Source organism: Drosophila innubila, assembly GCF_004354385.1.
Source record: "Drosophila innubila isolate TH190305 chromosome 2L unlocalized genomic scaffold, UK_Dinn_1.0 4_B_2L, whole genome shotgun sequence".
Lineage (NCBI taxonomy): Eukaryota > Metazoa > Arthropoda > Insecta > Diptera > Drosophilidae > Drosophila > Drosophila innubila.
This window is the reverse complement of record NW_022995372.1, coordinates 29,090,471-29,118,104: the sequence shown is the minus strand read 5'-3', so window position 1 is coordinate 29,118,104 and position 27,634 is coordinate 29,090,471. Positions and strand designations below refer to the sequence as shown.

General features: G+C 32.5%; 1 protein-coding gene across 1 annotated transcript in view; it reads left to right on the top strand.

Annotated features, from left to right (window-relative positions):
• LOC117781304 (acetylcholine receptor subunit alpha-type acr-16-like) overlaps positions 1-27,634 on the top strand; it is a 56,392-nt gene that overhangs the window by 10,678 nt on the left and 18,080 nt on the right. Inside the window, 5 exon segments of the mRNA XM_034618055.1 lie at positions 1,255-1,299; positions 5,467-5,576; positions 16,110-16,290; positions 17,509-17,581; positions 17,934-18,128. Coding sequence (XP_034473946.1) covers positions 1,255-1,299; positions 5,467-5,576; positions 16,110-16,290; positions 17,509-17,581; positions 17,934-18,128 — 604 coding nt within the window.

Here is a 27,634-nt window from a genome sequence, read left to right as displayed (position 1 = left end):
TCAAAATGGAGTCAAAACGTTACTCAGTTCCCCATGTATCTTTTAATGGCTCAAGTCGTTACTGCAGCTGCTGTCAGGCACTAACTGGGCCAAGTTGTTTTCAACCCAACAACAACTTTGCTGCCTTTTCTGCTTCTCTTTTTGTATTTTTTGTTTTTGTTTTGTTTTGTTTTTGCTTTTGTTTTTGTTTACAGTGCCAAGTTATTAATGACAAAGTCACCTCAACATTTGGCTTTCATATGCAGATGTGAGAAAAGTCAGAGACAGGATACGGAATGAGACATGAGGCAACTTCATCTGCATTACAAACGACAATTGCCGGAACCACCTTGAAATAGTACATAAATTAAATTCCTATCATACAGTTATGACTGACAGCTGTCTGTCCGCCTCTCTGCGAATATCTACGTAACTGTGCGACTGACAATAGGCCAGCATGAAATATCTTTAATTAAAATTTGTATAAAGATAAATGGGCTTTGATACCTAGTTCAAAAGTTTTTATTGCACAGACATGCCCACATCTGATAAATTGCTAAGCAAATTGTCTCATTGGACATACCGAAAAGGACACTGTCTTTTCAGCTCAGGGTGTCCTTTCATGCATACATATGTACGTATATGTATTTATGTAAGCCTACCAGCAGATTAAAATTTCCAATTGGGATTTCCTTTCATGACAAGGAAATGCAGCTTTGCCAAAGTGAGTTTCTTGGCCATCTTTTATTGTCCGTGCGCGCGGGTGTGTGTGTGTTTGAGTGTGTGCTAACAAAAGTTTTGATACCATTTGCGCTATTTGATTAGGTCTTTGTGCCTGCTACATGCTAATTACACTTGCATTTACGTATATATACAGTATTGAATTTATTTATTTGAATCACTTGACGATTGTATATATTGCAAAGAAATCTGGTATATATAATTTTATTTAAATAGTCACTTTAGCCAAAGATATACTCAAAAATTTATGAGCCAATTACATTAAAGCCAAATCGTCTTCTTTAAAAGGTTTAAAAATATGCCATAAAAATAGACGCTAAAAATATTAAACAAAAAATACACAAAAAAAATCAAATATATATAAAAACTTTCTTTTATCATGCTCTGCTCTTTTTTACTTTTCACTTTAATTTTATTATTTTTTTTTTTTTTGTTACTATTACTTTACACTGCTTTTTTCGTTCATTTTGATTATAATTTTATCTTTATATTGTTTATGTTTATGTAAACAAATTTTATAAAATGCGTTTGTAGGACGAGAAAAATCAACTACTTATAACGAATCTTTGGCTTTCGTTGGTAAGTTTCAACTTAAACTCAAAGTCATTTAAACATAAAAACCATAAATCTAGCTATATATTAATATATATAATAATAAATCATATACACTTAAAATATCATATCATAAATAGAATCATAAGCCGTTTATTAGCTATGCCGAGCAGCTTACCAATATCAATTAAGTTAGTATGTAGTTAGTATTGCCGCCAGGTATAGCTAATGAAATGTGTTTTGCCTGCTCGTAATTTATACACACACACATGGGCCAAGCCTCTGCTAAGAGTTTTACCAGACAGCACCTTGTTCCTATTGAAATCTATAAGAATTCCCTCTCAGTTGTACTTTCGATTAAAGTTAATCGATTGATTCGATTGTGAAATAAACTCAGTTGAGAGATCCAAACTTTCCACCCCTAATTCTATACATTTGTATGTATATCATTCAATGCTTTTGTGATCTATTTCCACTCTCTGTCTTCTTCTATGTAATATATCTACCTATTTCGATTGTGCGACAACTTAATAGCTTGCGTGGCTTAGAACGTGTGTGATAAATTATTTAAACATCATACTTCAAATAGAATTGAATTAAATCGAAATCCATATTTAAATCAAAGCGCTTTTTTAAATATACCTAAATTATTACACAATTATCCAACAACAAATAAAACTACCATTTCAACTACAACAACATATCTTTAACTATTAATCTAGCTAAAGCATAATGCAGTTTGATTTCTTTTTTACATTCTATTCTATTATTAGTTTTATGTACATTTTTCAATAGTAAACGCTTTTTAAAATAGTTTTCTTTATTCCATTTGAGTTTTAGCTTTTACTGGTGAATACTTAATACGATATTCAGTTTGTTTTAAGACCTTTTTTAACGCATTTATTAAGAGCAACTAAAAACCAACACATAAACAATGCCAGACAAAATGCCAGACTAAACAGCAGCAACAACAATTTAACAATAAAAGAACCAAACACAATTTCAGCATGTTACATACCACATAAATAATATTTTAAATTGCATCGTGTCATAAACCCGGATAATTCCCATCGCATGTCTTATGTATATCAATTTTTATTTAAGCTGTTCTAGTTTAAGACTTAATAAAAATCAATTGCATGTTTGGGTTGGGTGATTGAAATAGTCACAAACGTTGCTGGAACCTTTAATCCGAAGATTTATTGCTCTTCCCAAAGTTAACTGGACATATCGGAGTTTTGTCGATAACAATTTCATTCAAATGATAAAGGGTTCTGATCTAACAGCTATCAGTTTCATCGACAAAGACTTTGTAGAACACAAAGTTTCAAATCATAAACGAATAGGAAGATTTTGCATAACTATAATATTAATTAGAAAATTTAAAAAAATTAAGGATGAAATAGAGTGATAAATATTTACATAATACAGTAATTTAATCTGAAAATTAGAAAGTTTTACTAACATAAAGCAAAAAGCTAAAGGACTATTAACCCTCGCCTAGGGTATTGACAAAATATTATATATGCTGCTGTAAATATGTGCATTATTTAACGGAAGTGTTAAAGGGTGCGATAAAGTTGAACACAATTTTTTCATGGAAATATGGTACTTATTTTTTGGCATTAGGCTTGTTCAACTCTCGTCAAGCCCTGTCAATTTGCGAAATTAATTAAATTATTTATTTAACACATCGATTCGATTGGACTCACCATGGTCCTTCTACCTTCTCCGTTCTCTTTGGAGACCCATTTCATATGTTGCACGAATTTTAAATGTTGCACTTTCATGATGTACTCATGTATGTACGTTTATAATTTGTAATTTTCGATTTTGCATTTGCAAAACCCCAAATGTGATTCAGGCAACATATTCTTGTTTTAAGCATCCAACTGCCAATTTGATTGATGGCTTGATGTGTCATTTATAAACTGTCAGTCTGACTTGTGCCCAAAATGTTTGTCAACACAACTTGAACAGCAATTGTAATTTAAATGTTGCAAATGAAGGACAGACCGGAAAATCGAAAGTACACCGAAACGTTTGATTACAGTGCCTGCCCGATGTGTGCATACACATTTTGATGGCCAGTTGAAAGGCGTGTATTTTGATGGATTCATCAGAAACTCTGACATGCCGCAAAAAAAAATAATTGAGAATAATAAGTAAGGGGTCTATATTGAATATTAACTCGCAGAAATTATGAGAGTAAAACACTATTAGAGCTGAAGCTCATCCTGAAATCGTTAGTAAATCGAAGTAAAACTACGAATAATATATTGTATACTTTAGTTTAAACGTTATTTAAACCCTTTTTAGCGTTCAATAATTTTCGATTTGTTAAATATTTTTGAAAGTAATCCAAATGCCATTGCCAAGTATGCAATATAGTTAAAACGAAGAACTACTATTTACCCATAGAAACAGATAAAAAGTTAAAAGAAACTTATTAAATGGCCTTTCTAAATTATTTTTTTTACTGTAAAGAAGTTTTGATTAATGAAACATATTTTAATCTTAGTCGTAATATGGGTTCTGCTTTCGTCACTAAGTTGGACTTCCGTTCACAGTTGTAGAAACCTTACAACAATTAAATTATATTTGTAAGCGAAAACTAAGATGCGCTTTCGAAATTAATTTTGCGCTTTGAAAAATGGTTATTAAAAGTTCAAATTATTGCAACTGAATTGGAATAGTCCAGAAACGATCTGTCTTCAAAAAGTATAAATTAAATTGAAAAATGAAATTGAAGCAATAATAGTCGAGACCAAAAATAAAATAAAATTAGCTTTTGGATTATAGCAAAGATTTCGACAGCTAATAATGTTGTTTTTTAAGTTTTTTGTTAAAAATTAGGAACAACTTTTCAAATGAATCACCATTATCTTGTAAAGAAACTTGACGTCAACATGTATTCCATTACTATTCAATAGTGTTCAGCAAGTTTCAAGCTTGAAATTAATTTTCCTCTAGTTTTCAGTATACTAGGCTTGTAACACAATCCCAGCTAGAATTGGGAATTTAAAACTACTCTGAAACTAATTGCCACATTGCAAATGACATAAAATGCTCGGCTTGGTCCCGCGGCATGCCACAAAACTGCGAGGAAGTCGGAATGGGGATGGATACGACCTGGACAAACATATTTCGACGTTCTGTGTGTACCGTCATCTGTTTTTACAGCTGTCATAAAACCGCACCACAATAACAGCAGTAAAGTAGAAAGATTTTAAAGCAAGGCCTATGATATGTATGTATAATATAATAAAATACCATGGTCCATGGCATGTAATTAAATTTTTGTGATTTAAAAAGGGATTTGTTGCATAAAGGCAGCGAGACAATTGCTTGCTCTAAAAATGCCACAAATGTGTGTAAATTATAAAGCAACACGCTCGGCAATAACAACTGTAATAACTAAGAACAGCAGCTATAGTAAAAGTAGAGGAAAACTAGTGGGAAAACTTTGTCGCTCTTATAACAAAAACCACTTGTAGGCCATGCCACAAAACGAAAAGCGCGAGCTGCAAGTTGTGTGGTGGCAACAACAAGAACAACAATAGACCGACAGCCGCAAAGTGACACAAAGCACTGCCACTGAACCTAGTCCTACTACTCTGACTGTGTCCTGTACCCATGACGAGTCCTGGGGCAAAGATAGTGAGACAGTCAGGACAGGACACGACAGGATCACGCAGTCGCGGTACAATTCGCTCGACAATAACACAAACAGCAAACGAAATGTTGATAAGAACACGTGTGTGTGTGTGTCTATGTGTGCATGTGTGTGTGTTGGTGGGGGCGTCTGTGTATGGGTGGGTGAGTGTATGGGGGCAATTGCAAGAACTTAGTTTCAACTTGGATGTCAACTTGTTGTATTTTATGGATGTTTTTTAGATTTAAGCACTACAGCTTGACATTTAACTTAACAGCGACTTAACATATGCATGTAACATTGCATTGTGAGCAGCATGATTACTCTGCATGTGCTCCGCATTATATTCAATCGTTTTCATATGCACATACACATATTCGTACTACATTTGTGTCTTTCTTTCTCCTAATTTCAACAAATACACTTTCTAATCACATCACGTAGCTTTATTATTTCTTGTTATAGTATTATTTTATTTGTACTAGAACATAACTATTATACATGTTCCGCTACTAAAACATGTTATATATGTGATATAGGAATGGAACGATTACAATTTGCGCTGGAACGAAACGGAATATGGCGGAGTTAAGGATCTCCGCATCACACCCAACAAACTATGGAAACCCGATGTGCTCATGTATAATAGGTAAGTTTCCAAAGTATCCAGTTATGGTTCCCGTCAATCAATTAATTATTGCAACAATAATCGATACACCGATTACTAATCATAAAAAAATTGTGAGATAAATATCATAAATGTTGATTTTGCGCTATAAAGTCATATTTATAGCAATCATAATTAATTTACTCTCCTGAGTATGCACTGCTCTTTAGGTGTAAGCAATTATAAATCCCAAATAAACCATACATTATATAATATTATCGAAAATCGATGGTAAGTGTGCAGTTGTACATCAGCATTAACTATTTAAACATTTCTAATAATAAAGTCAGATCATAGTTGAGTCTTGTATGTTATCGTATGATATGATTTTTGTGTTTTAGTGTTACAATTTCTGAAACCAGTTATATATTATACTCATTAATATATTATATCGATTATGTAGTTGTTTGTGCACTTTAGTTTAATAAATAAAAAGCTGGTTGCGTTTATTAGCTGTTTGTTTTATATCATTTAGTAGCCAATTCGATGGTGTAATGGAGAAGTCAATAGTAAAGTCCTAAAGACCAAATTAGATCGATAAAATATTTTCAAAGCTTTCAGTTAGCTTAAATCAAGATCTACTTATTTAAAGTGACGTCTTCGATACAGTTGCCCTCTTTGAGGTACCTATTTTGACAGTTCAATAACAAATGTTCGTTCCAGAGCCTCTCTTTCTCTCTGAGAGCACTTTTGTCAATTTAACTAGCTCATCTGTCAATGAAGACGTCAGCTTAAATAAGTACACCTCGGATAAAATAACTTGAAAGTGAAGTTGTTTTTGATTTAAATTCCATCTGATCATTCAATTGCATATTCCATACTTAAAATCGATAAAAATCTTCATTACTCTTGAGAATATGCTCAAAATATGTTTTAATATGTTTTTTTTTTCTAATTATAGCTGAATATGCAATAGGCTATGTTATTATTGTCATTTTAATTTATTTTCAAGGAAAAAATCCCAAATAAAATTAAAGTACTATTTCAAATATGTTAACTATGATATTGTATTCGTATCATTACCCACTCGCTATTGTTTGTGTGTCTATTATAAAAAAAGCAAAACCAAAGCCGAAATCTAAACATAACGGCTTTGTTTTTACCTTACTAAGTTCCATGTATTTATATTTCAATGTTACCTAAATTTTAATTTGCTTTCAATGTTTATATGTTGAACAAACGACTAAAAATTTACAAAAGTGAAGAAAAATTCTTCAACCTAAACATGTCTAAAAAAAAAATATGTTGTTTACTTCAAATAAGAGTAGTTTACACGCAGTGGTGTTCTAGTGGGACTGTACATTGTCAGCTTGCCGTTGATGTGGGCCTCACATTGTAATTGGATTCGTAATGCTAACCGAACGTACAATTAACTTTAATATATATTATAAACTAATAACAGCTGAACAGCTCAACTAAACCGCAAAATCAAGAGCCTAAATAAAAATGCAGACTAAACTCCTTGAACTTAAACACTTGGTTTAACCAGAATATTATACAAGTAGTTTGTTCGAAACACTTAAGAAACGAAATTGAAGATTCATAATATATATATATAGATATCATACCTTAACAGATCGTACTACCTATATATACAAGTACCTATGTATCTCATGTGGTCTGTATAGTCAATGCATATGTAGAATATTCTTTGCTCATTTTGTACCTATTTCCAAACAAAAGACAATAACCAACATAAGAGATTGTTCAACAATATGCTGGTGTAATATTTCTGGTTAGACGTTCAGTACTTGAATTTATTTAGCCATCAATAAAATGTACCACAAAATTACCAAAAAAAAAAAAAAAACCAAAGGCAAAATAGATTTTCAAGTATTGTGCATGAGAAATCAAATCCCTCGTACTAAATAAAAACGCATATATAACTAATACCAAACAAGAATTCTCAAACAAAAAATAAATTCAATATAAACCAAACAAAAAAAATACCTAAACCCAATATCCAAAAGTGCCCCATCAAAGTATTATAAACCTTATCTTTGTTGGCACCTCTAAAACTACTATTCCAAAATATTTATTCAATTTCAAACCCACAACCCATACACATACACATCACACACACACTACAAGATTAATTAAATGTATTAACAAAATTATTTTAAATAAATATTTGTAAAACTATATTTTTCATACGTAATTAAGTCATATTAATTATTCTTTTCTCATACTAGTTAGTCTAAACAAAATTAAAACTTCAAAATGTCGTCTCAATCGTTACTCATAAAAAAGAGTGAAATAAATCATAAATCACACACATCAAATGCCTTAATTAAAAAGAAAGTTATTTGTCTTTGAAAAATTGAATACTTAATCTGGAAACAAACCTGCTCGGTTAGCCGATGCTTCTAATATATTAAAAAAAAAATATTATAGAATTTTCAACTCGATAATTATTTTGATCAATATTATTCCCCGAATCGAAACACTTATATTTATTATCATTTTAATCTATTCTTTTCATGAAAATGTAGTTTCTTCAATAGCATTGCTGTAATGTTATTTTGATCAATTTTGATCATTTCTCATAATTCCTGTAAAATGTAACACACTTCACGGCAAATTTCGATATAAAAACTTCTCCGAAAATGTCCTTTATTCATATTTCACCTAATTGAAAGTTCAAATACTTTAGCACACGGGTTAAGCAATCACTACAAAAGCATCCAGACTTGAGTTCAATTGCTGCGAGTATTATCTGTTATACTTTTATTCTTTTGAGAGCAAACTGTACATCTACAAACTGAATAATTGAGTTGTAAAACGTGCTCAATTATCGCAAATTGCTACGCCTTTTTCAAGCTAAACTGTTAGATGTTTCTGCTGACGAAGGCGCTGCTCTTATTTTTTTTTTTGGACATCTCATCAATGAATTTTACGCTAAATACTTTTATTCCAATCACGCTCCAATTGCAGACAAACTTTTGCCTAATTCACGTATCAATCACTCAACAATAAGTACAAATTTTTTCCCAAAACTTTATTTCCATTTGCTTTCTAACAAAGCATCTTACTCCTGTATTCGTACTTATTCATGTATGTATAACCCACTATTTGATATCTGTCATTGTGTATATGTCTCTGTATGTGTGCCTCTTTGAATGTTTGTGACTGTGTGTCTAGTTAATATATAACAAAAAGTTACGCCGCTTTAGCTCTAATAACGGTCGAGTATCATATGCAACTTATAAATCATACGCCCCATAAGCCAAGCGAAACATTCTCTTGCAACAAGACAAGCCAAGGCAAGCAAATAGCTTGTAGTCATATTTGAAGTATAATTACACAAGGTAAAAATTTAGCGACACTAAACTACAGTGAAAATTAAAAATAGTTGCTCATTGATGGATTTATTTATCTATTTTTTAAAATGATATTTGATATGTAAATATTCGATTTTCAAAATGTTGAGATTGTATCAAAATTTATTAAAGTATCATGTTTAGCAATGACAAAACCAATTTCAAGATACATTCTGTAAACAATTTGTAGAAGACTCTTTTAAAAATTTCCTAAATACACGGTATAAATATAACTGTAATTGTCTGACGAAATAACTCAACGTATGAGTGTGTTTCTTTGTATCACATAATTGGAAAAAGCAATTGAAATGACCACAATAATTTCCATTTCATATCATGCTCATCCTCAGTCCATATGCATTTGCTGGCAGTAAGCTTATAAATGTTTTTCAGTGTTAGCAAACAAGTCATTAACTGTGAGTGTGTGTGAGAGTGAAAGACTGATTTTGCGAAAGTGTGTATGAGAGTGCTAGTGTGTTTATTATCATTTACCCAAGTAATCAATTGTTATCTATGTCGATTGTGTGTGCTATTTTACGTTATATTTAGCTGTGTTTCACTGTGTCTATTAATATAAATACTCGTATTTTCATGCGTCCCATGTTAGTCGATGTTCAGTTATAACAATTTTCCCGTTGTATCAATACCATAACTTTACTCATTTCAATGTTTAAGTCTTTACTTTAAGTGTCAATTGACAACAAAAACAAACCGAATCATTTATAGTTTAACTAAGTTAGTTTTCGTTCGTAAGTTAGTTTAAGTTTTGTTGTAAGCTCAGCTTAGTTGCATGTCATCTTAGCTTATATATTTAGCTTAAATTTAGAGACAGCTGCTAATCAAATAATCTCATGCGTGTACAAATTACCAACAAAGTCTAAGCCAATATGAATATTGTTGAACAATTGTGGGTTTGCGTAAAATGCTTTTATAATCAACACCAATTTATCACATTGATATTGTCTTCTGGCAAGTCAACCTATATATTTCTAATAAGAGCACCTTAAATATGAAATAAGTGACTGCAAATGATATCCTTTCCTTTCCAAATATTTTAGACTAGTTGTATAATTTGAAGAGGGCGTTCATCATTATTTAATTTTTTACTGGCAGCTCTTATTGTTGTTGACTGTAGAAAATAAATAACCTTAACCGATTAGCTTGCATAGAAAATATCACAAAAACTTCGGTTTAATCTTCAAAATAGACATAAATTCTCATAAATAAAATAAAGTTTACAAAAAGCAACACTTAAGTACAAAGTATATTTTAAAAGCCATTCACAGTTCCATTTATTAACTTTCTTGTTGGCACTAAAAAAACAATAGCATATTTCTGAGCTGCGTGCTAAAATCTTTTACAATTGAGTGGCAAAAACGCAGCCTCATAACAAAATGAGCTGAAACATTTTAAGCCATAACTTAAATGTCAAAATTTCTTGCTAGTGCAATAAAAGTAAAAAAAGAAGTGAATTACCCAACTGGCGACTAAAAACTACTTAAATGCCACAAATCCCCTGGTAACCCTCATACACACACACACACACCCAGGCACACACAAAGATATCCAGAGAGGCAGCTAAAAAGCGCGTTCAACTGAATATAAACTCTTCAGAGGTACAAATGAAGACAAATATGGCAGATTCTCATATTTTGGCTAAAATGCACCTGGCGGACAGTCAAGAGCATGGGGACTAATTGTAAGTTATATCTTTGTCGGATCTGCAGTGCAGCTACTTAGTCACCTTTTACATTTGATTGACGTATAATTTTTTGTGAAGCTTAGGCACAGTTAAGCTAAGAGATAAGGACAAAAGGCTTGAAAGCTAATCGTGTAGGCTCAGGTTTAATTTGCCTGGCACGCAGTATCCGATGTTGATTGCGGAATGGCAATGAGTTACGTTTAGGGCATTGAGAAGAATAAAATTCATATTGATTAGCCATGTAGTCGTTGGAAAGAGTCTGGGGAAATCAGTACCCGTATATGGGTAAACGGAATGGACTACATGATTCTTAGACAGTGGGCGTGGCATGTACACGCACATTTCGGGTATCGCCCTTCACCGAAAACCTTTTGGCTGTCAACTTTATTTACTAATGAACTTGCGCACTGAGACGTCAGAGTCGAGGTAGCACAATCAATTCCAATGATGTTCTCGCTAACAGTTTCAGACCAATTTCGCCAATGTTCTCTTCAACTCATTAAGAGTTAATCTTGGCAAATTTATAGTTCTCTGTTAAATTTCATCGTTAACCAATGCACGTCTTACGTTTCAAATGGAAGATTGAGGTTTGCGGAAAAGCTGGCAACTGACTTTCATTTCATTTTATTTATTAATTCCTTTTTCCTTTCGGCTTGGCCATGAGCATAGCCAGAGTTGGCCAACATTTGTGGACCTGCTAGCCTAATTTGTATGCGTCGGCAGTGCTGCTAATGTGTGCCATCCTTTGGATCAATAGCAAGACGACAAGGCTAAGAAATACAGATACAGATACATTTACAGTTATGCTCACATATATGCTCCCAATTGAGCATGTATTCGCTATGGCCTTGTGCCCAGCTATGTGAAACCCATCAACGCCTTTTGCAATCAATTTTCGTAATTTGTTTATGTTGATTTCAATGTGCTCTATCATAATCTCCATCCAAAAGATTTTTAATTGAGATACTTTCTACGAACTGCAGATATTTAAGCGACTAATTCCAATCCCAAGAAGACAGAACATTTTGCTACTAATCAACTTTTCATGAATAAAATTGTATCTTAAAGAAGAACCAAGATTAAATAATGCTTTGATTTGATAATTTAAACACAAAATAAGCCTTGACAGCTAAAAAAAAAAAGGTTATACTAATATATCGGATTTGCAGATTCTTAGGTTCACAAAAAACGCATGACACATTTCGTATTAAAACATCAATAGTGTTTTATTGTGCAAGAGTATAAACAACGTAAAGTTTGGAGTGAAAGCTTTTACATTAATTGCAATGTTATCCGGTATTAGCGTAATCAGATAACAAAGCATGTGCAGGTTTATAACATAAGTAAGTTGAAAAGCCGCCTTCGAAGGACCAAAACCAAGCCAAATGAGATTGACAGCGGTTGTGGCTTAGCGAAACGAACCGTGGACCATTTTGGCCGCATTTACTGGTCAAGTCTGAAACAGGCCAACATCAATTTTAATAATGCCCGGCAATGATTTCATTTAAGCCAAGCCAAGTCCGACCAAGGCCGTGGCAGATGCAAAAGCTGCCAAATTTTTCACTTCCAAATATTAAAAAGTTCGCCCAAATTTAAATATCAAATTAGTTTTTTTTTTCAGGCAATCTAAGGATTTACAAAATTATTGAATATCTGATACTTACTGAAAAATATTCGCTTATTCTTGTAACCTTTAAAATATATTTAATAAATTGATAAAAGTTTAAAATAACTCTAATGAAAATTTGAAGTTACATTTATATAAAGACTTTTTTAATATAGAAATAAATTGAAGTTTTTGTCGTTCTTATAAAATTTAAACTTTATCAATGAAATATTTTTAAATTCGACATGTATTTCTATTCATTGTATGTCCAAATATCTTTCTAATAGCTATCATACCCCTTAACTATAGTAATAAACTTTGGTGCAAATACTTGGCCGAACCCAGTTTGAGATTACCGTTTGAAAGAGCATTAAAAATAAAAAAAAAGAGATAAAAAACATCATCACTCACCTCACAACTTTCAACTTCACTTTCTTGGGATTATCTTACCTGGTGTTTTTGGCATTAGTCCTTTAGATCAGCAACGCACTATGGGAAAAGTCCGATATTTTTGCATAAACTCTAAATGAAAAGCTAGAGACTTGAAATTTGGCATGGACCTTAGTTAGACAAATGTGGAATTTCAATTTATTTATTTTTTAATTGGACCACGCCCTTAACCCACCCCCTTCCTATCCGACTATGAAGGAATGTGTAATATAATTACAAAATATCGAATTACTTGCCATAAACGTTAGTTAGACTAAAGTGGACAATAAGATTATTTTTTGTTTTTTAGTTGGATCTTATCTTCACTCCCTCCCTCTTCGACCAAAACAATAATTTCAATTAAACAAAATAAATCTAAATGTAAAGCTAAACAACTAAAATTTTGGATATTTGTTAGTTTAACTAAAGTAGAATTTATAATATTTTTTTTAATTTTATTTGACCTTGTCTTCACAACCGAGCCTCAAAAATTGAGTGTAGCCCCGAAAAATCGAAAAAAAATATTTTTGTTTTATCCTGAGTATTCAGATTTAGAAAATCAAAAAATTTTCAAGATACTTCACAGCAAAAAATTGTAATTAAAGGTAAAAAAATTGAACTTTTTTCCATAGTGCAACGTCATAAAAGTTATTCATTGGACTTCGGTCCGGGTGTCATACGAACAAATCCAAAAACCGAACTCAAGCCAAGAACGCGTCCAACAGCTTAAACGCATTTACGAGGTGCTCCGTTAAAAAGTGAATTTTGTGGGACTTTTATCAATATGTCTACGTACTTTCTGGAGTTCATTTGGGTGATTGGAAATAACCAGCAACTTACATTCAGACTCATAGAGCTCAGCTGAAACCATCAAAGATCCTCCTCCAACTTCCATTAAGAAAAGTACACAGACTCATTATTTAAATCCTTCCAGAAGTTTAATTTGGGAGGACAAACAGTAATCTCAAAATTATTCTAGCTCCACTCTTTCTAGGCGTACACTAAATAAACTGGGTGCGGCCATGAATTTGCACCAAAGTTTATTTTTAGTTTTATATATGAATTTTCAAATTCTAATAGAAAATGTTAATCACCAAGAGAAGAAATCTGTCTTCAAAAACTGTGAGAATTTTGATTTTTGTGATTTGCGGAGGTGATAGTTTACAAATTTTATTACTCTACCTCTTATAGTTTCGCTGATCAAGGTGTTCATACAGACAGACGGACGGACATGGCAATATCGGCTGTTAATGCTGATCCAGAATATATTACCTTATAGGGTCGGAGATGCCTCCTTCTCCCTGTTAAATACATTTCAACTCATACAATATTCCCTTTTACTTATATTTTAAGTAACGACTAAAAAAATAGGACTAAGAACAGTAAATATAAAAATATTAAAGGCAATTGCAAGAGGAATTAATTTAATTGAAATTAAAAATCTTTGCTTGTGCGTAATTTGTGCTTTAACTTACGACACAGTCATAAAATTTCGGATAAAAATGTTTTCCCCCTTAATTACCATGTCTGAATAATATAGTTCTCAAATTTCTCTATAAATATACGTTCCATAAATCAATGATAGTTCAAGATTAGCTTCCATTTAAAAATGCGGCGTTTGCTAACATAGTCAATGTACATATTTTTAAATTGAATGGCACTGACAAGAATGTAGATAATGTTCTGATCTATTAATTTAATAAATGGCAATTACTTTGTTGTTGTTGGCACATTTGCACGACTCTTGGTGCTGACCACGATCTCTCAAGCCCGAAAAGCAGCGCACCTGTGGCACGTGGGTCTTGTTCGTGTTTAGCCCATCATTACAGCAGCCGCTAATCGGTGCACAAATTCCACTTAAATGCCACAACAATAGCATGTAAGCTATGCTTACTGCCACATGCCATATGCTACACTAACAACAGGACACAGGTGGTATGTTGGCCAATTAAATTCCCACTATGACCACAAAATCACAATCGCCATGATTTAAAGTGCGTATGTGCCTCTCACACACACATATGTGTACTATATATTCGTATTTGTATGCATAATCTCAAATTTGTTGACCACAAAAAGATAGCCAACAGCTCCTAACTCAAAATATCTATGCAAATTGTGTACAAAGTGTTTGCGCAACAGTTTTCTTGGTCCCAAATAAAAGTAATTGCATTTTATTTCAATGCAACAGAATAGCACATCCAAAAGTACAAGTCAAGAGACGCACATACAAATATTCTCTAAAAATATAGTATATAAGTAAAATAATATATAAATATGCATATGTACAGTATATGCCATTGTGACTGGCTGCTGAAAGCATTCAAATTTCTCTAAGCCTCATTTGCATATGCACACAGAGATACAGCATTTGGTTCGATGCAAATATTGTATCTATAACAGATGTAATTTACGCAGAAAAAAAATTGCTGACAACAGAATGACCACTTGGTACACCAAATAATTGGGCTCACTTGGGTTAATGGCTTGCAAAATTCCTATATATATATATGTTTATGTATACATATATATATATATATGTATATATATATATATATGTGTATATATATATATATATATATATATATATATATATATTTATTTTGATATATTTGATCAAATAACTGGCCTAACTTTAAATAATGCTTTGTAAAATTTAAATAGATATATATATTTATCTTATAAGATTAATTAATTACAACCGATTTGAAGCTAGGATCTAAGCTGGAGCTTGGTGTGCCAAATAAGGAAGCAAATATGGGAAATGATATGGGAAATTTTAATATGGATATTAAAGATTTTATTTGAAAAAATTAAAAATCAATAAAAACAATCATGTAAATATTGTATCTTACGTGTTATGTGGTAAGAGAAAGCGTTATATATTATTAATAATTCTGGTTGCATGGGTTTATTTTACTGTAAATTTCTACGCAGATAAATAACCGCATTCTATAAAATTTGAAGTACACATAAATTATAAATTGTTTTTAATCCTTAGAATATCTGTAAAGAAACGTATTCATAATTTTTGGCGTATTTGGATCCAATCTTAAAACAAAAATATAACATAGTATAGTATTACGTATTAGAATATGCAATCTTCAATATTATTAATTTATTAAAGGAGTATGTTTTACTTAGTCTAGTCCTAGTTTAAGACCAAACACAACAAAGCCTATTAACAACATGAACCTAGTATAGATATCCCCAAAGCTATTATTTCCTCAAACACTAAAAAACACAACTTTCCTGGCTTCCAGCTCTACCCAAAAAATTGTATAACTAGCTAAAATGAAAAGAAAAAATCAAAGCGCAAATCACATGAAGAAAAAAAAAGTATAAATAATAATTGCAAAAACAAGCAAAAAGATAAAATAAATATATACACAACAAAGTTAAAATAAAAAAAAAAGAGAAATATAGAATAATACATAAACAATTGTACAATAATTTAGCGCGGATGAGGGATTCGATGGCACGTATCACACCAACATTGTGGTCAAACATAACGGCAGTTGTCTGTACGTGCCCCCTGGTATCTTCAAGAGCACATGCAAGATAGACATCACGTGGTTCCCATTTGATGACCAACATTGCGAAATGAAATTCGGTAGTTGGACTTACGACGGAAATCAGGTAAAGTGTTTAGTACACATCGCAGTACAGTACAGTACAGTACGGTACACGCCACAGTTAAGAGCTAACACGATACACGGTACAGTAATGGCTGGTTACACCAATCACAGAGGTCACAATCACGCTTTCACACACGCAAACAAGAAAGCCACTAACTAATACACGCACACGTGCACGTGCACTAACCAAATCGGTAAAAGTAAAACACACATACACAGGAATCAAAACAATATAGGCAAGAAAAGGGAGGCGACTATCTAGGATTCGACCGGAATATATAGGTGTACAACTACTGAGGTTCGACGATATTAATACTTCGTTTTTTAAAGAGTAATAATACTTGAACTGCTTTCGTTTATGCTTTTCCAATCTCTCTGTCTCTCTCTCTCTCTATCTATTTCTATCTATCTCTCTCTCTCTATCTATTTCTATCTATCTCTATCCGAATCTGTCTTCCAGTTTATTTAAAAATTCCTCACGTCGAACAATTCTTTGCGTTTTTGCGAATTACAAAACCAAAAGTATTAAGTGTTTGAAAGCACTGAAAAACAATAACAGTTCTGTGTTGGCTAAAATTTTCAAACTGATTTTGAATATTTTATGCCAACACCTAGGATAACAGTTATAATAATAGAGGTTGCCCTTTGTGTTTTGCCAGTGCACTTTTTCAACTACTTCTTTCAGTAGACATTGGACATAGCACATATTGGGCTTTACAGAAATGGAATCATGTGTGAAACCATCGAAATTTTAAAATAAAATTTCAGTTTCACCTATTTTGCATGTCAGCAGACCAAACCACGCCCAAAAAAAATATAACAATATTGAGAAATATTTTGGACGTATGTAAAGACTCTTAATGGAAGTGAAACAAAATGAGGTTCTCAATAAAATTTAATATTATTTTCACGTTACTTTGCACTGAAAACGCAATTTCAAATTTAGTAATACTTAAGTACAAAATTATAATAAAAAGCTCTCTCTCTTTTGCTCGCTCTTTCTCGTACACCTGGAACACATGCTCTTTATGTACATAAATGTTGTTTCAACGTGGCTTAAAAATAACTCAAATTATAATTTAAAAAAAAACTAAAAATGTTAAATTTCTTTTTCTCCAAAACAATAAAAACTCAAACTCAAAACAATGCCCAACCATTTCCAAACAAAAAAATCGTTTGTAACTAAACAAATTTAAAAAAAAAATTGTTGAAAAATCAGTTGGATTTGGTTTTGAATTGAAGATGGAGGGATCTTTCCGATTTCATAACAAATGGCGAGTGGTACTTGCTTGGTTAGTAAAAATCATCATAATCCTAATGCTTATTTCACTAACTGTGTTTTGTTGTCATGTAAATGTTTTCAACCTATCACATGTAAATATTTAAGAATTTTATGATTTCTTGTCATTGTGTATATATATTAAAAATATTGTAGCAAATATTTAGACAAAATTGCTTTATAGACCTTTTTAATTACTGCGCTCTCTTTAAGTTTTATTTTCACCTTGATTCTTGCTAATATATGTATAAACAAAATTAAATATTGTATACGAATCAAATAAGATATGTATATTATTGTGTGTCAATGTGTCAGTAAAAACTTGACTGTTTCCAGTATTACTAATAGTACATTTTATCGTTCAGCCATGCCCGGAAAGAAGAATACCATAGTCTACCAGTGCTGCCCAGAGCCATATGTCGATATCACCTTTACTATACAAATTCGACGACGTACTTTATATTATTTTTTTAATTTAATTGTGCCATGCGTGCTTATATCATCGATGGCCCTTCTTGGCTTCACATTGCCCCCCGACTCAGGCGAAAAATTAACGCTGGGTAAGTACTGAATAGTACAATTTACAAACACATTCCAACACTGATTGACCCAATGATTAGTTATAATATGATATCACTTTATCTTATAAGCTTTTTACAGCGTGTGGCTAAAACTACCACTCTATATCTAGTTAGGGCTTTCAAACGGTTTTTGTTCAGGTAAAGCAGCGGTAGCGAAATGAGGCTTAGCTGGATTTAACCATATACAAATATATATTAAACAACAAGAAATAACTTTAAAAAATACCAAATATATGCTGCTTCTAAAAGTTAGTTAGTCTAAGCAATGCATGTTTGATTATTGAATAATAAAAATAAAACAAAGTAAACGTAAAATAAAACATGTTCAGGAGTGCTGCCTGCTGAAAAACAAAATTAATCAAAACTTAATAAAAACATATCTCAATAAAAAGTATGGGAAATTAATTGCTGCAAACGGCAACACTCTCCACATGCAATCTTAAAGATTTAGACCTACAACAAATGTCTCTTAAAAAACAACAAATAATAAACACTGAAATGTTAAAAAAACATGAAATTTGGTTAATAATATTTCTTACTTTTTGTCTTTAAATTTTCAGTCAATTTTACGTTTGGCGTTTCATTTAAATTGATTTTATATAAGTATTTATTGTATCTCTTGTTCCAGGCGTAACTATACTACTATCATTAACAGTATTTCTAAACCTTGTTGCTGAGTCTATGCCGACAACGTCGGATGCTGTTCCTCTTATAGGTACACACTCACGCTATTTATTTAAAAAATTTACCAAAATTATTCCTAACCTGAAAAATGAAATCCATACAAAAGGCAGTTCAAGAAAATGTGCTGCATCTTATTGTTGTTTTTAGTTGTTATTAGTTTTACTACAGTAGTGCAATGAAAAAAGAAAAACAAAAAAAATACAAACTAACAAAATAGTCAAAACAACAAAATACCAATTATTTAGATCTTGAATATAAAAATAAACACACCCAGACACAAACAAATACAAGTACACTGAATCAATCGTATGGAGAATGAAAATATGTCACACTTATCTTAATTCTGTACGTATGTATGTTTGCAAATAGATACTCTAACTTCTGGACTTTAACTTTGTGCCACAACAATATTTCAGTTTCAGCCAGCTAATAATCTTCTCTTCCTGCCGGAACTTTTGGACAGACCTTTGCAATAATAGTTCCATGTGAAAACTGAACACAAGCAACACACCCAACAAACACCTCCAAACAAGAATTCTTCACATCTATTTAACCGCCTCTCTCTATCTATTTATATCTGTCTCTCTCACTCTCTGTTACTGTCTATCAAATGTAAAGTATCTAAAAATCAGATGGAGCCATTTTTCTTTATACTTCTTGCTTAATAGTACTCATTATTTAGCTAGCTGACTACTTTGAAACATGTTTAATACTTTTCTTCTACTACTACTATTCTAATAATATTTTAATTATTTATTACTAAAATCAGCTGCTCCAAATAGTCGCGCATTAAAAGCTCTGACAATAATTGGTATTTGACTACACGAAACACACACACACACGCACACTCACGAATCAGTACTCACTACTCCCGAACCAGTCACATACCACAATTCATAATTGATAATCGATAATCGAATCGCAACGAAAAGTTTTCGTTATCATTTTCATTTCTATTTCAATATTCATACTTGCTGTTTAAAAAGCGTATGTTAAGCTGTCCCCAACCCCTACCAAATTTATCCACTTAGTTTATCAGTTGTTGTTTCTGTCGGTACGTTTGTTTTCTCTACGTGTTTGCCGCTAGCTGATATTTGTTTTAATATACTTGTATCATTTAATTTACTCTTCTGTTTTTAGCCTGACAAATTGATTTCTTAAAAGAAAAAATATTAAAAAACATCGAACAAATAATAACAAACTAAAGCCAAAACTTTCATCATGTAAATAAGCTTCTCTATATATAGAGTAGTGTATCATTTTCATGCTGGGACATGTCGCAAATATTGCCTGAACAATCTAATCATCAGATACTAATAAAACATAGCAGCATTTAAACCGCATTAAAATGTAGACCAAAAATATAATCTATACATACTTATATTCTTGTTAATCGTGTTATTAAAAAAAAAATTTTAAACTGTACATAACCAAAACTATGAACAAATCCAACGAACCACCTTTTTTCGCTACCAAATTTCAAACGTTTCAACAAATTGGCCAATAACTGAGCCAACCAGTCAGAAAACATATGAACAAACCTAAACAAGAAAGCATAAAATTGCAATATGATATTGATACAATCAACAGCTAAGGTCATGAAATTATATTCACATTATTCCAATGAAAATATAAATAAATTAAATGAAATATGTTCTGATACATTCACAACACAAAGTGTGTGTTTACGCAGTGCTGTGACTCGGACCGGCTCTTAACAACCCGTGACACCAGGGCTTTGTTTGAGCATTATTTCAATTGTTTTGAATTTTTCCTTATTTTATTACGACGATAAGATTACTTAGAAAACAAATTTTTACTAATTTTGTAAAGAATGTACTTAAGAATATGACTAAATTTTAAAACTGATAGTTTTTTTATAATTCCAAAAACCAGAATTTTAACCGGTTTTTAGCCTTACTAGAATTATTTCATTTCTTAAAGCTCCCAAGAAGACCAATACAAATTGGCAAACTTGAAAGCTTTTCAATATACATCTTCAAATTGTATTATGCTTTATGATCAATCGAATTTATATCACAAATCTTAATACTTTACTTTAGAAAAAATATATGTAACTATTGCGTATTGTGTTTATTTTCATGACCAGCGCTGTGGCAATTGTTTATTTGATAAATATGGCCAGTTTGACCCTGCCAATCGCAATATTTTATAATAAAAATAGTGGTATTTTTATGATTTTGTATGCATAAAAGAACAACGAATATCAATACTAAAACAACAACATTGCAATACACTATATATACATAGGTGCACATCTATGTAGTTTAATGGTAAAGGTTTGTATTGAAGGCAAAAAAAAAATAATAGAAATCAAATCAAAACGCAAACCAAATGTTATTTTGATACTTGGTAAAGTAGAGAGGAAAAATGATGTCAGAAAACAATAACAAAACATACAAACATAAATACATACATGTATGTATATAGTATGTATATGTTCATGCTTATATTTAGTAATCTAAGAATTAAAAAACACAAGCTATATGCATTGTAGATTTGGTAGGTGTACAATGAAGTTTATATACTAAAAAGCTGACAAATTTAAAAAAAAAAACAACAACAACGTACTCTGTAAATAAACCACACTTTGAACCGACGTAAGTACATTCACATATACACTCACATCCAAAGCTACAACAACAACCAATAACAACAACAAAAAACCACAAAGTATAAGAAAACTTAACGAAACAACAACACGACAATACCAAAGAAAAGCGCATGCTACAAACACCACACCAGGCCAATAGGCAAAAGACCTGCTTATGTGAGTCTTAGTTTATTCTACTATCACTATAAATATTTCTCTCTCTCTCTCTAATTTACTAACTCGCTTATCTGTTTTGGCAAGAACTCTTGTACTTGCACCCAGTCACATAACAAAATCAAAACTGAACAAACGCCACCACAAAAAAAACCAAACCAATTATAAGTAAATATATTTTCTTGCTCAAAATATAAATACGAAAATACCAAAGAAGTCTTTAAAATTCTCGTACTTACTCACCTGTAAAATCCCGACTTTTAAAAAAAGAAATCACCTCCAAACAAATGCAATCCCACAATATCCTGCTAAAACGAAACTCAACTAAACTACAAAAAAGCTAAAAAAAAAAAAAAAAAAAAAAAGAAAATCAGCGCAACATTTGAACTTGCATTTATGCAGAGCCATTTTACCAGGTGGTAGACTTGCAACTCCACATAATATCGTATCGCTCATCATGCGTTCATATTATGTCATATTATATCCGACCCCATTTCCAAACTCTTCCAACAGCGACCCAAAGATGAGAGTTGAAACCAAATCATTTGCATGCATTGTGCAAATTCTCAAGTAATGTCCATTGACCCCACACTAAGCCTCAGGACTCACGTAGCAAATTAAATGGGCTGCATGACGGTGTAGTAAATTGACAAAGCGTAGCGCTATACCATTGCCCTTAAAAAATATAAAATAAAAAAAACAGTTAAAGAAGTGCAGTGAAGTAAAGACAACGCCCAAAATTTAGTTCAATTATCAAAATATTTTCATCTAAGTAAAGGCAAAAATGCAACTTGCCCTTTGGTGGCCTTCCTCTGCGCAAACTAATGGGTAAAAGTTGGAAGATTGTGCACCTTATACTTACCACCATTAAGCTTTTGAAAAGTTGAACCAACTCCAAGAAAGAAGCGAAATGAAAACATTAATTTGCTGGAATGTTGTGAAAATTTGTGCCCAAATGCTTAGTGCTGTTGATGACGTTCCAAATGTCCAGGGCTAAGGAGTTTGTAAGTTGTATAGAAACCATAATTACATATTAAATAATTCTGAAAAGCTTAAGAATGGCATATTGACAAGCTCAAGTAATTAAAATTATCCGCAAATACATAGTCTAAAAAGATGGTACATATGGTAGATAGTATCTTATCATCTGAAAAGCATAAAACTAAGTAGGAAAACGCAACTTTTTTATTCAAATTCAATTTTATTTAATGGAAGAGTGCAGTCTGGTGAAGTGTCTTGTGGTATGTTGACAAAATCGCCAAATTGTTATATTTACAGTTTAGTGTAATAAATTACGCCCACGAGTACAACAAGTTTTAAAAGTCGGCCCTATCTAAACCGATCAAAACCAGAGTCCGTAAGAATTGCCCCTCTCGAGCTTGTTGTCAGAAAAAACCACTCGTCTAGTGACCCGATGGGGAACTGTCACAAGAGAACACTCAAACTTTGTTTATCGTTGGCTTGCTCTGTGCTCAACCGACGATCATTTTTGTTCGCTCGCTCTGGTCAGTGTTCACTCGAGACCGTTTACTTCGTTAAAATTCGGCAAAAGGTCTTTTGAGCATGTACACTAAAAAAAAAAAGGCCAACTTCTAAAATCAAGAACATTCATCTTAAATATTTCGTTCTTAAAATAAGATTATTTAAAGACCAAATTACTAAAACTAAGATTATTAATCTAAAAAATCTTAAAATCTTAATATAAGAATAAAAATCTTAAGTTGTTAGGAAAGTATAAATAGGTACTATTTCGTATCTATCAAATGATTGCACCGTGGCGCTCTGGTTTGAGAGGCCGCTTCAGTGAAGCAGTAGGCGGTTCGAATCCACTCGTAACAAATTAAAATAACATTTATAAAATTACTAAAACAGAATAAAATATAAGAATCAAAATTTAAAATAAAAAAAATATAAATATAAAAAATAATTTTCACTTATTTTATTTTTTGATTTTAATTTTAAGAACATTTATTCTTAAAATAAGAACTTGGTCTTCTTTTTCAAACCAAAATCTTAGTTCTGAGACCAAAATCTTGATTTTAGAACATTTTTTTTATCAGTGTATGTGTGCTGCGCGTCTGAATAGGCAAACACTTACAATGAGTCCGCATGAGTAAAAAGCAAAAAATCGTATCCTCTTCTCCCTTCCTCTTTAATGCTTTGCCTGTGACGGAACATCTAAGGCAACAATATTAGGCAAATGCAACAACAAAAATAAAGACCTTTTTTAAGGACTCGTTGTTTGCTTTGCTCACTTAGTGATTCTCAGTAGCTGTGCGACGAACGGTTCTGTTCGAAGCGAGAGGTCAGTAAGAGACCGACTCGTTTGTTACGCTCAACTGAAACCTGAGAGCTGTAACCAGTTCGGTCTTTTGAGTGAGCAAACAGCACAAAATTCGGTTGAGCACATTTTGCGAGCTCTGATCAAAACACATTAGATAGTAGGGTCTGTAAGCGTAGGCGTATCTCAAAAAATGAGGAGCCGCCCTGATCGCTTTGCTCGCGGTGCTACAGTTGAGCATTCCCGACTGCCGGTTAAGATATTGGTTAAGATATCTCAACAAACATAAAAGTTTTCATACTCTTACTTGATTTTCAACCGATCGATAAATAATATAGAAAGCCGATTTGAACCAATTTCGGTCAGGCTGTATAAAACCAACTTAAAAGAGCCGTTGTCTTGTCTAAGGCCCAGAACAATGGATGTTTTTAAATGTCAAAGTTATTAATTTAAATTAAATTGATTTCATAACTTGATTTTCAATCGATCGGTCCTATGGCAGCTAAATGATATAGAAAGCCGATTTGAACCAATTTTGGTAAGGCTGTATAAAACCTACCTTAAAGAGCCGTTGTCTTGTCTAAGGCCCAGAACAATGGTTGCTTTTAAATGTCAAAGTTATTAAATTAAACTGAATTGATTTTTAATTTTTAGAAAAGGGTATTAAATACATTTGAAATAATTTTTTTTTACCAAAAATACCAATAATGAATAATATTGTTAATATTTTAAATTAAATTATGAAAACCGATCTTTGTGTACCCGCAAATGTGTGTGAATTCATTCACTGTTGGAATTCATACTTAACAACTTACAAGCAATAAAAGATCCAGTTTGAAAGATATGTTTGGTTAAGATATGCCACAAAGCATACAACCTTTTCATACTAAACTTGATTTTCGACCGATCGGTCCCATAGAAACTTTGTAATATAGTAAGCCGATTAAAACCAATTTCGAGAGGATGTATGTATAAGACCGGATAAGATATGTCACAATACATAAAAGTTTTTCATAATAAACCTTAATTTATGACGGATCGGTCATATGGCAGCTATATGATACAGTGGATGATTTGAACCAACTTCGGTCAGGGTATCACTGCGGACGGCAGTTCGCGCTAGTAACGAAAGCAGCGCGAAAAATACGAAAGGCGACTTGCAATATATACGGCTAACATGGAAATCTAATAATATATAATATGTTACTACTGTCGATCTACTGTCAGATTTGTATACGGAGTTATACGGATCCAATGGTTTAGTCCTAACTTACAAAATGGCATACTAAAACGTTTTCTAACTCACCTGGTTCATGAGATAAGAGGGTGTAAGTGGGAGAGCAAAATTTTAATTATTGCAGTTAATGGGGCCTTTGGGCTTTTTAGTGATTTTTTTGATTTTTTCTTATAAAAAAAACCGCGTCGATTGAAACCTAGATCACCTGAATCCAATAACTGGTTCAAAAGATAACTAAATTGAAATATTTAGTGGACTTTTCAAAATTAAATGAAAAGTCAGTTTGTTTGTTTGTTTGATTGTTTGTATCAAATCGCGAAAAAAGCTAGATTTTATTATAAGGATTTATAGATCTTAAAAAACTAGAAATGTTTTACGAGTTTTGAAAACCGCTATTTTAGCGGGAAAACGCTAAATCCCGCTTAATTTTACAGGTGAAAGATTTTTTTTGGCTCACATTTTGGCTATTTTAGAAAATTTACATTCAACATTTTATCAAATTTTAGTATGTTATCTTTATATATAAAATTCTATGTCCTGCATTCATGTATCATTGTACAGGCCAAACGGCTTAAGCTACAAGTTTGAAATTTTGGGACAACAAAGCTATGGCAATTTCATCGGGAGATAAGGAGCGTTTTGCCAAATTCGACCTGTAAGTGCGTCAAAATGGAGTTTAAAGTTCACATGTATTTTCAGTTTACATGTAGTAGAGTTTGGTCAAGCGCGGTATTCAGTGGCAAAGTAGTGCAGAGGATGGTCTGTTAGACTCACGCGAAAGGCTTCACGTGTTCAAGACCTGCCGGCTCAGACCAGGCAAATATTACTCTTTTAATTTATTGTTATTCGTATTTTCGAATATTAAAATGGTAGAGTTTGGTTGAGCGCGGCATTCAGTGGCAAAGTTATGCAGAGGATGGTCTGTTAGACTCACGCGAAAGGCTTCACGTGTTCAAGACCTACCGGTTCAGCCCAGGCAAATATTACTTTTTTTCTTAATTTATTGTTATTCGTATTTTTATACCCTGAGCCCATTGAAAATGGGCAAAAAAGGGTATAATGTGTTTGGCAGAATGTATGTAACAGGCAGAAGGAGGGGTGGCAGACCCCATAAAGTATATATATTCTTGATCAGGATCAACAGCCGAGTCGATCTAGCCCTGTCCGTCTGTCTGTCCGTCTGTCCGTCTGTCTGTCCGTCTGTTTGAACGCGTCGATCTCAGAGACTAAGTGCTAGAGACTTCAAATTTGGAATGCAGGTTTGTGAATACATACGCAGGTCAAGTTTGTTTCCAATTTTGATGCCACGCCCCTTCGCCCACAAATTGAAAAAAAACGATTTACAGGCGCAATTTTTGACATAGCACTCCTAACTGAACAATCAGTTGAGAAGTATGCGTATTAAACGACCCTGAAAATTGCAAAGCGATTGACCCATAAATAAAGAAGTTATTTCGGAATTTAGATTTAGTTGAATAATTACATTTGGATGGCAAATCAAACGTGCGAGCGAGACAGCATGTTCACGTTTGTATGCAAGGCGCGCACAAAGACAGAACGAATTAGTACCCATTTTTTTTTGGTACCAAATAAGAATTAAGCGATAAGCAAAAATATTATCGATATCATGTAATGAAAATGTTAATGTATAATTTATGTATATACAAATATACAATTTGATTAAAATATAATTGTGTTAATATATAAATATGTATTTTTGCATGGCAAAAATCAGCAGAAGCTGATAGCTATGTATGTATGAAATTGCATGAGAGAAATAGCGATCATTATGCAGCACTACTCTTGCATCTTTGCCGAGCACTGAAAGCTGCAAAATAATAATTTTAGTTATTAATATTTTCGATTCCTTACACATATATATAATAAGTATCTGCTTATTATCGTTGTAAAAAAAAACTTAGCATTTTCCGCTTTAAGAATCTCAAAATTAGACATTGCCTTTTATTTCAAATTTCGCGCACTGCAGCAGCCTTTGGCAGGCTTGAATTTGTTGCGTAAGTGAGAGAGAGTGAGAGAGGAAAATGGGTGCTGCCAGATTGCAGGCTGAGCAAAGTTGTAGTTTGTGGCTACTCTTGACACGCTACAGAACGATTACGATTACGACTTGCGATTTATTTATCAATTTCTAATTAATTTTAAACAAGTTTATTATATATTAAAGTTTATTATATTAAACTTATTTAAAATTAATTAGAAATTGATAAATTGGTAATCGCAAGTCGTAATCGTAATGAGATGTATTAGTTCAGTGAGGCATTAATAACGTAGTCTGCAGTGATAAGCACAGTGACTTCAGAAACCGAAAGTTGTTCATAGTTTCGCGTGTGTAATTTTGATACCCTGAGCCCATTGAAAATGGGCAACAATCAACTTTATAAAAGAGCATGGGCTCAGGGTATCCTACTGTCGAGCGTGCTCGACTGTAGCCGCACCTCACCGCGAGCGAAGCGAGCCGGGGGTAGGCGAGCGAAGCG